Source organism: Vipera ursinii, assembly GCF_947247035.1.
Source record: "Vipera ursinii genome assembly, chromosome: 2".
Classification (NCBI taxonomy): Eukaryota; Metazoa; Chordata; class Lepidosauria; order Squamata; family Viperidae; genus Vipera; species Vipera ursinii.
The window spans coordinates 26258432-26273572 of NC_139513.1; the positions used below are offsets into that span (position 1 = coordinate 26258432).

A 15141-nucleotide genomic window follows, 5' to 3' on the forward strand; every position below is an offset into this window, starting at 1 on the left:
GTTCTGGTCCACCGACCGGGCATTGGGGATCCCTGTGCTAAATGACAGGAAATTGCAGGATCCAATCTGGGTCGGTCACCAAAGGTTTTTATCTCCTGAGCTTTGGGGCTCGTGCTGGTTAGAGAGAAGTTCCCTGAGGGTGGGCTCCAGCACAAGTCCGGAAGCTTGGACGACAAAACCAAGGGTCCCGGTGACCGACCCAGATTGGATCCTGCAACATTATCCCGGGACACATATACTCGCCTACATTCGAACAGGAAATGGACACGCTTAGGACCACCGGGAAATAAATGTTACTGCAACATTTACAACAGTATAAATAACAGCAGAGTAAGGAAGGACTCACTGGAGAAGAGCCTAATGCTGGGAAAGATTGAGGGCAAGAGAAGAAGGGGACGACAGAGAATGAGGTGGCTGGATGGAGTCACTGAAGCAGGAGGCGTGAGCTTAAACGGACTCCAGAAGATGGTAGAGGACAGGAAGGCCTGGAGGAACATTGTCCATGGGCTTGCGATGGGTCGGACATGGCTTTGCAGCTAACAACAACAAAATAGCAGACCTAAAACAGTTAAAACACAGGAACCTACATCTCCTTCTTCTATTCACATTCAGTCACTTTCTGTTGAAGTGTAATCACTGGGACTCGTTTTGACATATAAACATTGATGAACGTCAGAATTCTATATTAGTCCAATGGTTGTCTACAACTCATACCACAATAGCTGTTTTTGAGAAGCTCTTAATCATAAAACAAAACCATTGTTTGAGACAATATTACAAAATTACAACATAAGGGATGCTGACACTAATGAAAAGGGGAGCATAATTCCTCCCCTGTGAGATCAAAGATAGTGACTATAGGTAGTCACTCCCCCCATCCCCCGCAGTTACAGGACTGAATTCCCTGGCAATGGCCATTTATAGCATCTCATGATCACAGGATCGTACTTTGGTGAAAACCGGCATTTTAGGTCTGGGCTTTTGACAAAACTGGCTCGTAGTTTGCTTACCGGCCATAGCATTCACTTACCAATTGCTGCAAAACAGATCATAACATCAGGTTGATCATGTGGGTAACTCGTATTGACTGGCGTGATTTGCAACAGTTAATCGGCAGCCTCCATTATGGTCATAAGTTGCAATTGGCAGCCTCCTCATCTTCCCCTCCATTGTAGACTCTTCCAGCCTCTCTCTATGCATCAAGAAAGATTTCTGGCTGGACTGAAAAGAAATAATTAAGTCCCTAGGCAGCCTATTAAGATGTAATCAGTGAGCCATTGAACAATAGTTTTGGCTTCCTGGCACCCCCATTCTGCCACCATTCTCCTTACATCCTGTTAAGTTCTGCAAGGCTGCCAAGCTCAGCAAACAAGAACCACTTGGGTTTCTGGAAAGGTAACAGGATCTCGAAAAGCTGCCAGAGCAATTCTCTAGCTCAGCTTACACGTAGCAAAATTAAAGCGGAGTTACTCTCCGTCTCTTTCTCCTCCCTCCTCCCTACCCTGGACTTAAAAGTCTATTGTCTTAACCTCCCCGTTTTCCTCCCTTAACTAGTCTCCTCAGGATTCCCAAAGTCAGCTATGTTATGTATGCAGGCACCTGCATAGCAACAGCCACCAGGGGGCTTTGGCCTGGACGGTTTCGGCGGAAAACCCAGTTTCGGCGGGAAACCTAGGGCCAACCCCATTGGCTGTTAGCTTACCTGGCCAGGTATATAAGGAGGCCAGGTAGCCCTCATTCCCCAGTTCACTACCCCCTTCAATAAAGAGCTGAACTCACACACCGGCTGGCGTCTCTTCCTTGCGTCGGACCCACTACACAATAAGCTAGGCATTTTATCACATCTTCAGACAACAATTCATCCCAATCAATGCTGCTGCATCTGGAAAGCTCTTAACCAACTTCTTTATTACTCCTATAAGGGTTTTTAAAGATCAGCCTTTATAGTTCCAAAGGTGCTTTTCAAAAGGCAGCTGGACTTGGAAGGGAAAAAAAAACCCAAGAAAGTCCAGTTGCCTTTTGAAAAGCACCTTTGGAACAACCATGATCTGGACGACTGAGAATCTCCGTAGACACTCAACCTTTATAGCTCGTCCTCCAGGACAGAGTAAATAGGAAGAATAAGTTGCCCATCACTGGAACAGCCTCTGTCCCTGTAGATACAGGCGGTCCTTGAGTTACGACCATGGTTGATCCCAGAATTTCCATTGCTAAGCAAGAAAGTTGTTAAGTGAATTTTGCCCCATTTTACGACCTTTCCTTGACACAGTTATCAAGTGAACCACTGCAGTTGTCAACATGTTAGTAACATGGTTGCTAAATGAATCTGGCTTCCCATTGACTTTGCTCATCTGAAGGTCACCAAAAAAAACGACCTGGGGGCATTGCGATCGTCATCGATGCATGCCAGTTGCAAAGTGTCTGGATTTTGATCACGTGACCACAGGGATGTTGCAGTGATCGTGAGTGTAAAACATAGTCATGTTACTTTTTTCAGTGCCATTGTAACTTTGAACAAACACTAAACAAATGGTTGTAAGTTGAGGACTACCTGCAACTGCAGGCAACCCTCTGGTAACTACAGGTAGTCCTCAACTTATGACTGGTCACTTAGACCGTTCAAGTTACAATGGACCAAAAAAAGGGACTTATGACCTGGATTTGAAGTTCTGATGCCCAGGGCCCCCTTGGAGGCCACATGGCTGCATTTTGGATGCTTGGCAAATGACCCGCATTTATGGCTGTTTACAGCATCCCATGATCCCATGACTAATTTATGATATTCTTTTTGCTGGAAACCAGGGTTTACCCATCTTCTTGTATGCTGTTATCATTGTATATCAAACTATTGGCAGATGACTATTCTCCAGGCTGGAGGGAGGCTACAGAATTCAAGCTAGCAGCTTCTAGACTCACAAGCCAGGTTCTTTTTTTATCATGGGGTATGTGGGGCTTGATGACGTAGTGGTTAAGACGCTGGGCTTGTCAACCAAACGTTCGAGACCCAACTATCGCATGACAGGGTGAGCTCCGTTCTTTTCCCAGCTCCTGCCAACCAAGCGGTTTAAAAGCATGAGATGCAAGTAGATAAATAGGTACCACTTTTGTACCACTTTGGTCCCACCTTGTCATGCGGTGGGAAGGTAACAGTGTTCCGTGCACCTCGGTGTATTATCATGATGATCACGGAAGCATCTTTGGACAACACTGGCTCCCTTGGCTAAGAAACGGAGATGAGCACCATCCCCTGGAGTCAGACATGACTGGATAACAGAATCCTTTACCGTCTTTTTTTTTTTTTAATGAAAAGGCCAGACGCACATTCATGCAAAGGATAGATGATAGGGAGTATCAACTGCATGTCAGCAGGATGCCATATAAGACTGGAACTTGGATTTCAAGCTGACCTTGGATGCTGGCAAGTAGTTAATATCTTTCACCTTTCCCAGGCTGAGAAAGAACCTTTTCTAAGCGTGGAGTGGTGTGTTACCACCAGCATCTCTGTCAGATACTCTAAAATCCTCTTATCCAAATTAGTTTATCCTTGTGATTCAGATGAAATTAATCAGCTAGACCCGCTATTTCTATAGTGAAATATTTAAAGGGAGATTGAATTTTCTTACTTTATCTCTTCTGTGTCAGCATTCAGGAAAACTAGGCCATAGTTGTATAAAGCTTTTACTTTATGAATAAAGTATTGACTGCCTTGGCTAAATTCTGTGCTGCTGAGGTAAAAACGTGCCATCAAATATTATATATCAAATATTGTTAGGTTTTAATGTTTCTTTAACTTATTGATTGCAATAAAGCAGGGGTCTTCAAACTTGGCCCTTTTACGACTTGTGGACTTCAACTCCCAGAATTCCTCAGCCAGCGTGTCTGGCTGAGGAATTCTGGGAGTTGAAGTACACAAGTCGTAAAAGGGCCAAGTTTGAAGACCCCCTGAAATAAAGTATGTGCATGTGAAAAGCCACTCTGAGTACTGCTTTGATAGTGGAAAAGCAGGATACATACGCATAAATAAATAACTAGCTGCCGTTAACAAAAAAAATGCTGTGATCAAATAAAAGAGGTTAGTTTTAAAAATAAATTCTTCATAAGGGAATCTTGACTCTAAGTATTTTGGAGGTGAAGCCTGTCCTGTCAATCTCCAATCATTTTAAATTACGGACACCGCTGAACCGGGTAGATTCTATTTTAACTCTATCAAAAGCCATATTATGTCATATATGTTACATCACATCAGCACACAACGAGACAAGATGGTGTTAAGTGTCTAGTCTCAAATGCCAACTTCCAAATATTTTTTGCTGAAAAACAATGCAGCATGATGTTCAGTCCCGAAAGCTGTTTAACCCAATTTTTTTGTGCCTGCTCAGGTGCCTGATGGAGCCACGGTTGCACTGGTCCCTCGTATGACCAAGCACCTTCCCAGGGAGAATCAGGATTACATGCCTGGAGAGAGTGAGTGACCGCTCCAACTCTGATTTGGTTATTAGGGGAAAAGCATCTTGGGTGGACTGAATGGACAAAGGAACAAAACGGACTGAAAGTTAATTTACCAAACCAGTTTGGAGTAGCGAGTTAAATTTAAGAAGAAAGAAAAAAATTTTTTTTGTTCAATTGAGAAACTGAGCATCTGCCATCTGGTGATCTACTGCCAATCATCCAGAGTGGCCTTATGCTGGCTTGTGTTTTAGAAACCCCAATGCTGGAGGATGCGGATGAGGGCGGCATGAAGCTTTGGCACCTAGTGAAACCGACCGAGGAACCAGAGCTGCCTAAACATCGGCGAGGGAGCCTGCGGGAACGGGAGAGAGCCAAAGCGATTCCAGAGATCTACCTAACGCGCCTGCTTTCCATGAAGGTAAGGAGAGATCCAGTCGTCACTTCTGCTCTTATTTATTCCCAACAATTCTTTCAGGCTTTATGTCCATGGGTGCAATCTTCGGAGGAAGCCCTATGGAAAGAATAAGATTTCCTTCTCGATAACTATGCACAACATTACAGGGCCGGTCTACTTTCCTTGACTTGATTTCATCCACAATGTTGTTTACTGGGAATTTAATTGAAAGGCAAATTAGGACAGGTAAAAGGAAGCATTTCAACATATTGGGCATAATTACCCTATGGGAGTCTTTGATACGCGGTGTAGTAATAATGTTAGGAGAGCTGAGAAGCTCCCCAACACAATATACTTCCAAAGGCTCCGTAGGAAAAGGTATTTAAGATAGATGCACATTTTTTGCTTTCCAGCTCTGTGATAGAAAGATTTCTTTATTAGTGGAGATTAAGGTAAAGGTAAAGGTTCCCCCGCACATGCGTGCTAGTTGTTTCCGACTCTAGGGGCCGGTGCTCATCTCTGTTTCAAAGCCGAAGAGCCAGCACTTGTCCAAGGACTTCTCCGTGGTCATGTGGCTGGCATGACTAGACGCCAAAGGCACACGGAACACTGTTACCTTCCCACTGTAGTGGTCCCTATTTTTCTACTTGCATTTTTTTATGTGCTTTTGAACTGCTAGGTTGGCAGAATCTGGGACGAGTAACAGGTGCTCACTCTGTTACGCAGCACTCGGGATTCGACCCGCCAAACTACCGACCTTCTGATCGACAAGCTCAGCGTCCTAATCCACTGAGCCACCACATCCCTTCTGAGCCACCACGTCCCTTAGTGGAGATTAAGACAAAAAAAACCCCAGATAATTTGGCTTCAGAGATCCTGTAAAAAGAAAAAAAATCATACAGGAAGTGACCAGCTATTTTTTTTCTTCTCTTCTTGATTTATCACAAGGGTCTCCAAACTTGGCAGTCATGTGGACTTCAATGCCCAGAATTAATTCCCCAGCCAGCATGTCTGGCTGAGGAATTCTGGATGTTGAAATCCACAAGTCTTAAAGTTGCCACGTTTGACGACACCTGATCTCTCGGGATTCTGGCCCACGGAATTCGTGATTATTATTTTTTTTTTGCCAGTTTTCCTTAGATCAGAACTACGTGGTGAGATCGCCTTTCCCACATAATGGGAGAGCCCATGACATCTATTGACTGGTTCTGTGCTGTAAATTTATCCTAAGCTTTCCTTCAGGGTCTTCGTTGCCGTTGTGTTTGTTGGCTCCAGAGAGCTGTGCCGTAACTTGGTCCGATTTGTGCTATATTTGCTTGTAGGGGACGCTACAGAAATTTGTAGATGATTTATTCCAAGTGATCCTCAGTACCAATCGCCCTGTCCCTCTGGCTGTGAAATATTTTTTTGACCTGCTAGATGAGCAAGCACTGAATCATGGGATCACAGATCCGGAAACCATCCATATCTGGAAAACAAATAGGTAGGCAACCAAAACTACTCCAAAGCTTAATGACTTGATTGTGCTATTTATTGGTTTGCTCTTCATTTCCCCACAGAAGATGATAACCTCGTAAAACTCTGCTGATGTCTAGCCCAATATCATATCTGTGATATTTATTTATTTATTTATTTATTTATTTATTTATTTATTTATTTATTTATTTATTTATTTATTTATTTATTTTATTACATTTATATACTGCCCTTTCCCGAAGGACTCAGGGCGGTTTACAGGGTAATTAAAAACCAAAATACAAAAGTTAAAAACAAGTTTAAAAAAAATTAAATTTATCCCTGTATAAGTAAAACCCCAGTTAAAAAGATTAATCCTCAGCCTGGGCCAGAGAGCTCGAAGAGCCAGGTCTTCAGGCCCCGGCGGAATGAACGGAGGTCGGGGGCAGTCCTCAGCTCCACTGGCAGCTGGTTCCAGAGGGCAGGCGCACCCACTGAGAAGGCCCTATCCCTGGGTGTTATCCACCGGCAATCTCTTACCGGTGGCACCCTGAGAAGACCCTCCCTGTGGGAGCGCACAGGACGAAGGGAACTTGATGCCGGCAGCAGGTGTTCCCTCAGATATCCCGGACCCAAGCCATGTAGGGCTTTATAGGTCATCACCAGCACCTTGAATCTCACCCGGAGGGCAACCGGAAGCCAATGCAGCTCGCGGAGTAGAGGTGTTACATGGGAGTATCGGGAGACCCCCATCACAACTCGCGCGGCCGCATTCTGCACCAGCTGAAGCCTCCGAGTGGTCCTCAATAATCCTGTTTTACAGTTCGGGTATATAACACTCAGAAAATTATGGACCAACCTAGATGTGATGGGAGGAGGTTTATCTGTAAGACAGAACAATTAGAAATTTTGTAGGCACTGCAGTTGGGGGGGGGGAAATAGGGTAAACCTCACCGTTTTATGTTTTATAGGCTTCATTAAATAGCCTGTAAATTGCACTAGAGAAATACTTCACATCACGAAACTGTCATGTTTTGCACGTACAGTTGTAGTGTAACTGATACTTAATTCACTGGTCGGCTCACGCTCCCAGAGCATTTCATTTGTAGACAGCTCCAAACATCAGTATGATGGCCTGAGCTTCATGACATCATTGCACAAATGGCATGCTTGCATAATGATGTCATGACACTACACAAGTACAGTAAGTATGATCATTGTAAAATGGGTCAGTCACAGACCGACCCAGTTTCGTATTTTTTTTGTGACAGCTTTACGTACTGTGCAGTTGTAAAAAGGCCTCTGTGGTTGTTAAGCAAACATAGCCGTTGTTAAGCAAACCAATAGTTCATTATTGGGCATTGTTTCCCTCAAAACAGAAGCTTTTGGCAAAACTGTCATAAAACGTGGCCATGTGGCCACAGGATACTGCAGCCTGATTGCCAAGTGCTTGAAATTTGGTCATGTGACTGGGGGGGACTGGCCATCAGAACTATAAATCCCTGTCCAAAGTCCCCCCCCAATGTAGGTCTGTTGTGACTTCGAACAGTTGCTAAATGGCTAGTTGTAAGTCGAGGACGACATGTACATAACTGACATCATTTGTATCATGATGTTGTCGTGAACACGTCATCCGCCAGCCTCTACCTGTTAGCCGTCCTGCCGAGTGCTATTGACTGAGCGTTATTTTTTCTTCCTGCAGTCTCCCCTTAAGGTTCTGGATCAACATCATCAAGAACCCCCAGTTTGTGTTTGATGTACAAACGTCAGATAATGTGGACGCTGTGCTCTTGGTCATCGCTCAGACCTTCATGGACTCCTGCACCCTCGCTGACCACAAACTGGGCCGGGTAAGCCTGAAAGAATGCAGCTTAGAATGAATGTGAAGAGAATCCGGAAGCCGTGTCCCCCAAATGGTTACTTGCTGGTGCAAGAAGTGTGTGGTGGGGTATCCAGGTTTTCCCTCTCAGATAGGCTGGTTCCATGTTTTGCTCTATATTCTGGCAAGATCTCAAGGAGCTAACAATAAAAAGAAAACAGCACCTTCTCTTGCGGCCATATTGTCTCCTTCTGGTATAAAAGCCACAGCCTTTTCTTAAAGGGAAGATGCTATTTTATGAGCATTTGTGTAACTCAGGGGTCTTCAAACTAGGCCAGGGGTAGGCAACCTCAGCTCTTTTATGACTCGTGGACTTCAACTCCCAGAATTCCTGAGTTAGCAATGCTGGCTCAAGAATTCTGGGAGTTGAAGTCCACAAGTCATAAAAGAGCCGAGGTTGCCTACCCCTGAACTAGGCCCTTTTATGTCTTGTGGACTTCAACTCCCAGAATTCCTCAGCCAGTGTGCCATGCTGGCTGAGGATTTCTGGGAGTTGAAGTCCACAAGTCATAAAAGGGCCTAGTTTGAAGACAGACCCCTGGGGTAACTTGTCACCTGAGGTGTGGTTGCTGTATTTTAGCTGATACTAGCAATGCCAGCAACACTAAGGAGCACTGTTGCGCTGAGCGACTGATCAGGGTTCTGGCCTCAACTCTTAGAGCCCTGTGACAGGGGTGAGAATTTAGAGGGACCCTCGCAAGGGTGAACACCTTGAATATGGAAGGATCTTGCCCTTTGCCACCGACCCAGTGTGCCGGACGTTACAACGGTCACACTTGGGAACTGCGATAGCTCAGGGACAGAGTCCTAGGACAAACTGAGGCACCAACACAAGTTTGTTCAAGGTGAGAGAGCACAGAGTGCCCGGGGTGGATGTTTTTTGCCCCCGAACAGCTTCGCACACCCTCTTTTTATTAGGCTGTTTCATCAGGGAGGGGGAAACACACTCATGAGGAAGGTCAAAGGAAAACATAACTCATTGTATACAACTGCTAATGAAGAGAGCAAAAGTCATCACAGGAAACAATAAAACATAGTTTATGCTAACAGAGAACTGCTAATGAAGAGGGCAAAGGTCATTACAGGAAACAATAATGCATAGCTTATCTTATACAAATGTTAACAAAGAATCATAGGAAGACATAACTTGAGGCAGGGATAATTGCAGGAGACAGGAACCATATCTTGAGGCATGGGCAATTACATGAAACAAGTCTTGTTATATAAATGAAGAATCACCAGAGGCAGGAATGTGATTGTAAATGAAGAAAGAGTTTTATCACCAGAGGCAGGAATGGAATGCAGGAATGTGACCTTACAATTGCAGATGGGGGGAAGGCAGAAGTGTTAAACTTTTAATATGGGAATCAAAAAGGTCTTTTGCAGGCAGAGGAAAGCAGATTTTACAATTGCAGAAGTGTTATCACTAGAGACAGGAAGGGAGAACTTTGTAACTTTTAATATAGGAATCAAAAAAGGTCTTTTGGGAGTCTGGGATAACTACAGAGCACCCCGCCCATTTTTCCAGCGGGAGATTCAGGATAAGAAACGGAAGTATCCCGCCGATCCCTCCAGTTACAGCTTTCTCTTCCTTTCCTCCTCATTCCCCCCAAGAGTGTTAATTGTTTTCATTATGTGTAAAACTTTCTGGGCCTTGAAATTAATGTCTTGCTTTTTTGTTGTTGTTGTTGTTGGCCTTTCCAGGATTCCCCAATTAACAAGTTGCTCTACGCCCGCGACATTCCACGCTATAAGCAGATGGTGGAAAGGTAAGGTGGAAGATTCAGAGGGAGGCCAGATGTGTATGCAGAGAAGGAGAAGAGGCAGAGGATAAGCTGGATGTAAGAATAATCAGGAAAAAAAATTATTTCCCTTCCGCAGGTACTACGCAGATATTCGCCAAACCATCTCGGCCAGTGATCAAGAGATGAATTCTGCCTTGGCGGAGCTGTCGAGGGTGAGGAGCTTCCCAGCTACTCCCGTCTCTTTTTGCACAAAAGCCTTTTTCAAGGCTTTTATCGGTGCCCTTCTTAGACGCAGCATCGGTGCCCCCCCTTTTTTTGCGATTTGATTACAGGTAGTCCTTGACTTGTGACCAGTTGCTTAGCGACTGTTCGAAGTTATGGCTCACCTGGAAAAAGGGGAGCTATGACCCAGTTCCGACGTCCCGACGGTCGGTCTCCCCCAAGGTCACATGAGCGCGCCTCAGGCGCTTGGCAACACAGCCACATTTACCATGGTTTGCAGCACCCCGCGGTCACATGACTGCATTTCATCGCATTTTTGCCCAAAACGTACTTCCGGGTTTTTGGCAAAACCATACCCGTTTTGAGAACCATCGGTGCTCTTGACAAGTGCCTACATTTGCTTGATGACACAGGGTTCATTTTTTTTCAGCCGCTGCAAAAAAAGTCAGTCAGTATCCACCATCACGTTGAAGATCATTCAAGAGCTTTAGTTTCTCCAAACGAAGCTTCAGGGAATTGGCTGATAAAATCATAAGAAACCACCGTCTGGCAGCTGCTTTGGTTGCCAAGCTATTTCTCCATCTGGCCAGAGATTTCTAATGGCCTGAATGGCTGCTGCTGCTGGTGGTGGTGGTGAAGGTATTGCAAAGAACCTCCCTTCTTTATGGACTTGCTGAGGCTCAGAAGTCAAGGACTATCTGTAATCAAATCAGGCAGTTCCTTAGATTTCCTCCCCATGTTAGTGAAGCAAGCATCAGACATCTCTTCAGGCCAGGCCCCATCAGGCCTGTTGGGACTGGAGGCTAAAACATATAAGGAATGGTTGCTGGAATTGGGTATGTCTAGTAGTTTAATGGGTTAGGGACGCGGTGGCTCAGTGGGTTAGGACGCTGAGCTTGTCGATCGGAAGGTCGGCAGTTTGGCGGGTCGAATCCCGAGTGCCGCATAACAGAGTGAGCACCTGCTACTCGTCCCAGCTTCTGCCAACCTAGCAGTTCGAAAGCACGTAAAAATGCAAGTAGAAAAATAGGGACCACTACGGTGGGAAGGGAACAGCGTTCCGTGCGCCTTTGGCGTCTAGTCATGCCGGCCACATGACCACGGAGACGTCCTCGGACAAGCGCTGGCTCTTCGGCTTTGAAACGGAGATGAGCACCGGCCCCTAGAGTTGGAAACGACTAGCACGCATGTGCAGGGGAACCTTTACCTTTACCTTTTTAGTAGTTTAATGAAGAGAAGGACGAGGGCGGACATGATAGCAGTGTTCCAATATCTCAGGGGCTCCCACAAAGAAGAGGGAGTCAAGCTATTCTCCAAAGCACCTGAAGGCAGGACAAGAAGCAACGGATGGCAACTAATCAAGGAGAGAAGCAACCTAGAACTAAGGAGAAACTTCCTTAGTTCCACAGTTAACCAGGGGAACAACCTGCCTCCAGAAGCTGTGAATGCTCCAACACTGGAAGTTTTTAAGAAGAGATTGGACATCCATTTGTCTGAAATGGTATGGGGTTTCCTGCTTGAGCAGGGGGTTGGACTAGATGACCTCCAAGGTCCCTTCCAGCTCTGTTGTCCTGATATTCTCTTCACCAAATCTTTCCCATCCCTCAGTAATGTAAGGGATTGCCTTCAACTCCTCCACCCACCTCCCCTCTGCCCTTTGGCCAGCCTGCTGCCTACCTTGTTGGGTGGCCAGTAGCCCCAGAACCGTAAACCTGGGATGCTGGCCACACCCCAGGATGTCACAGCTACCCCAGCCAACACTCACCTTCCGAAAACTCCACCCTCCAAGGCCCCAGTTAACCTGCTTTGCACTGCCCCAGCTTTCCTTCCCTGTCTTCTTGTTCCTGACGCTGGCAAGGTGTGCTGCCCACCCTGCCCCTTCTCACCAGGAAGCCCCGTCGTCGTGAAGCAGGCCGAAGCAAAGGCCCCCTCGCCCACAACCTGCACAAAGGGGCTTGCTTTTGCTGGCTTCCTTTGGCCAGCTTTGTGCAAGGGGGACTGCCTTGTCAGCAGCGAGAGCAAGAAAACGGCGAAAGTAAGCGGAGGCAGTGGAGTGCAGGGTGGCTGGGTGCAAAGGGGCATAGATGAGGCAGGTGTGGGGGTTGAAGCAACCCTGTAGTTGTAATAATGATAATGATAACGATAAAGTTGGAAGGGACCTTGGAGGTCATCTAGGCCAGCCCCCTGCTCAGGCAGGAAACCCTATACCATTTCAGACAAATGGCTGTCCAGTCTCTTCTTAAAAACTTCCAGTGTTGGAGCATTCACCACCTCTGGAGGCAGGTTATTCCACTGATTAATTGTTTTTGTTTTTGTTTTTTAATCCCATGTATATCCCGCCCTTCTCCGAAGACTCAGGGCGGCTTACAATCTAAGCACAAATCAATGTGCTTAGCAATAGCCTTCATTCTATGTATATGCCTGCTTATTAGGGCTTTCAGTCCCCCCCACACGGCATTATTACAAAGTCAGCTTATTGCCCCCAACAGTGTGGGTCCTCATTTTACCTACCTGGGAAGGATGGAAGGCTGAGTCAACCTTGAGCCTGGTGGGACTCGAACCTGCACTAATTGCAGGCAGCTGGTGTTACTTAAGGAGGCATTAGCCCACTGCTCCACCAAAGCTCTTGTTTGTTCCAACTGTCAGAAGACTGTAAGTGAGGCCAGGCTGCTGAGCACCTGAATTTTTGTGCTGCAGGAGTTGCTGCAATGGCTATAACTTCAGGCACAGATCATAAGTCCATTTTGTTTTTTACCAGCATCGTAACTTTGAATGGTCATAAGTCGAGGGCTACCTGTAGGATAGAATTAAATTGCGCTTCCTGGCTCCCCTCTCCTGGATGTAGACTGTGGCTCCCTTATAGCAGCTTGGTAAAAGACGTTACAAAGAAAACTAGGATTAGTTCAGATAATCCACAGGCTGCAGCCATAACTCCAGTCGTGTCGTCCTTGTTCGTTCCTTGGCATCTCCAGCTCAAAGTCTCAGATAAGATATGATGAGACAGGCATGAAATGGAGAAGAGGAGGCAATTCATCTGCCTTAGTGCAAGGGAGACTGCGACTCTTTTGCCACCTGGCCTGCCCAGCATGGAACTTGATCTACTGTACTTTGAACACGGCTTGGGGAGGCTTTGACTCTCAGGACTAAAAATAGCTGGTGTCTCTTACTTACAGAATTACTCAGGTGAACTCAATTCCTTGGTGGCTTTGCATGAACTCTACAAGTACATCAACAAATACTATGATCAGGTGAGAATATTTTCTTTCCAACTTGGGGGTTTAATTTTTGATGGGGGAGGCAGATGTAGAGACACCACACCTATCTTCCCCATTCTGATTGCGGCGACAAATGAATGCAAAAAAAGATTGGGCGCTCTAGTGGCAAAACAATACCTTCAGATTATATTCCACCAGAGCTTGGAGCATTGGTGACTAAAAGGAAGCAAGTCCTTTTTAAGCAATCTGCTTCTTGCATTCTGTCCAAAATGAATTTAATAAACTTAAAATTCCTCTCACTCTATGCCCCAGACATCTGTTTTCATACTTCTCCTTGGCTTATGAAAGGGTCAGTAAAGAAAGGAAATCTGGAGCTCCATTTTCAGCGCAGGGAGGAATCCAGTTCTCCAGATCTAAAAGAGCACATTCCACAGTTAGCGCATCACCCTCAAAAAGGCCCCAGTGCTAGCAGATACTGGCCCCATATCGTGCCAGGAAAACACCCAGAAGAGGTTAAATCAAAGCTTCCCAGAGTTTTGGGAAGGCTTAGATCAGACATGTCAAACTCGCGACGTCACGAGTGGGGTGGGCGCGGCTTCTGCATGACCCATCCGGCCCGCGGGCCGGCACTTTGACACCCCTGGTTTAGATGAACTGTCCCACGAGACATGTCTCCACAGGCGAGAGATTCCTTCCTTTGAGGCATTTCCCTCAAATATCTGGGCCTGGTGGTGAAGGCAATCATTGACTGGACAGCCGTTTGTCTGAAATGGTATAGGGTTTCCTGCCCGAGCAGGGGGTTGGACTAGATGACCTCCAAGGTCCCTTCCAACTTTACTATTATGATTATGGCTATGGCTATGGTTAGTAGCTCCGGTTCTGCCCACAGATCATCACCGCCTTGGAGGAAGACCCGATTGCACAGAAAATGCAGCTGGGATACCGGCTGCAACAGATTGCCGCAGCGGTGGAGAACAAAGTCACAGATTTGTGAGGTGTCCCAACGGACAGCCGGGTAGGAAGAAAACAAGACGGCACCCACTGCCGCCCCCAACCGATGCTCCTCGCTGAGGTGGAGAGAAGCACCAAGCAGATGGTCAGAAAATGCCAAGGGCAAGGAGGTGCCGGAGAACTACTTTTTTTTTTTTACAGACTTTTTTTTTTTTAAAAAATAACACTTAAAGTAATGATAATAATGAACGTGTGCCCAGAAGCCTAAAGGCTCCGCCAGATGAACTGAGCCCTTTTCAGCCAGGAGGCCAGATGTTATGAATGTGCCAAGGGAGTTAGAGAACAGTGCAGCTGTGGGGGATGCTGGATCTTTACACACACAATACGCCCCCGCCCTGTGAAGAGTGAGGTAGGAACCTGAACTCTCATTGAGCTTCCTACGGACTTTCTTGGATCCCTAGAGAGAGTCTCCTATTGGCCTAACACGGGGAGATTCCCCCCTCCCCCCCGCCTGCCCTTTTTGCTGCATTTGGGAGTTTTTCTGAACGCCCAGCGAGACCCACCTTCCTCTGAATTATGCGGGACGAGCTAAGACGAGGCACAACGGACAATGGAACAGGCCAGAGGAGGGGAGATCCAGCGTCCAACTTGCGAAAATCCCTGAAAGATGGGGGGGGGGGGAAATCTCCTCTCTTCCTCACCACACCCACTCAAGATGGTCCTCGAGTTCCCTGGGCTGGGCGTGCCTTCCTGTAGCTCAGACGTGTCAAACACAAGGCCCGGGAGCCGGATGCGGCCCGCGAAGTGGTTTCACGCGGCCCGCGAAGCCAT

The 15141-nt window shown here is 46.4% G+C and overlaps 1 protein-coding gene across 1 annotated transcript in view; it reads left to right on the forward strand.

Moving 5' to 3' along the window:
• The window catches only part of PLXNB1 (plexin B1), a 141381-nt gene extending 126522 nt beyond the window's left edge, over window positions 1–14859 (forward strand). The window contains exons 30-37 of the mRNA XM_083355930.1: window positions 4380–4464; window positions 4701–4867; window positions 6166–6326; window positions 8001–8148; window positions 9882–9946; window positions 10059–10134; window positions 13318–13392; window positions 14249–14859. Of these exons, the coding sequence (XP_083212056.1) occupies window positions 4380–4464; window positions 4701–4867; window positions 6166–6326; window positions 8001–8148; window positions 9882–9946; window positions 10059–10134; window positions 13318–13392; window positions 14249–14353 (882 nt within the window). The 3' untranslated portion in view covers window positions 14354–14859. The remainder of the gene's footprint in view (window positions 1–4379; window positions 4465–4700; window positions 4868–6165; window positions 6327–8000; window positions 8149–9881; window positions 9947–10058; window positions 10135–13317; window positions 13393–14248) is intronic.
• Window positions 14860–15141: the final 282 nt, after the last annotated feature.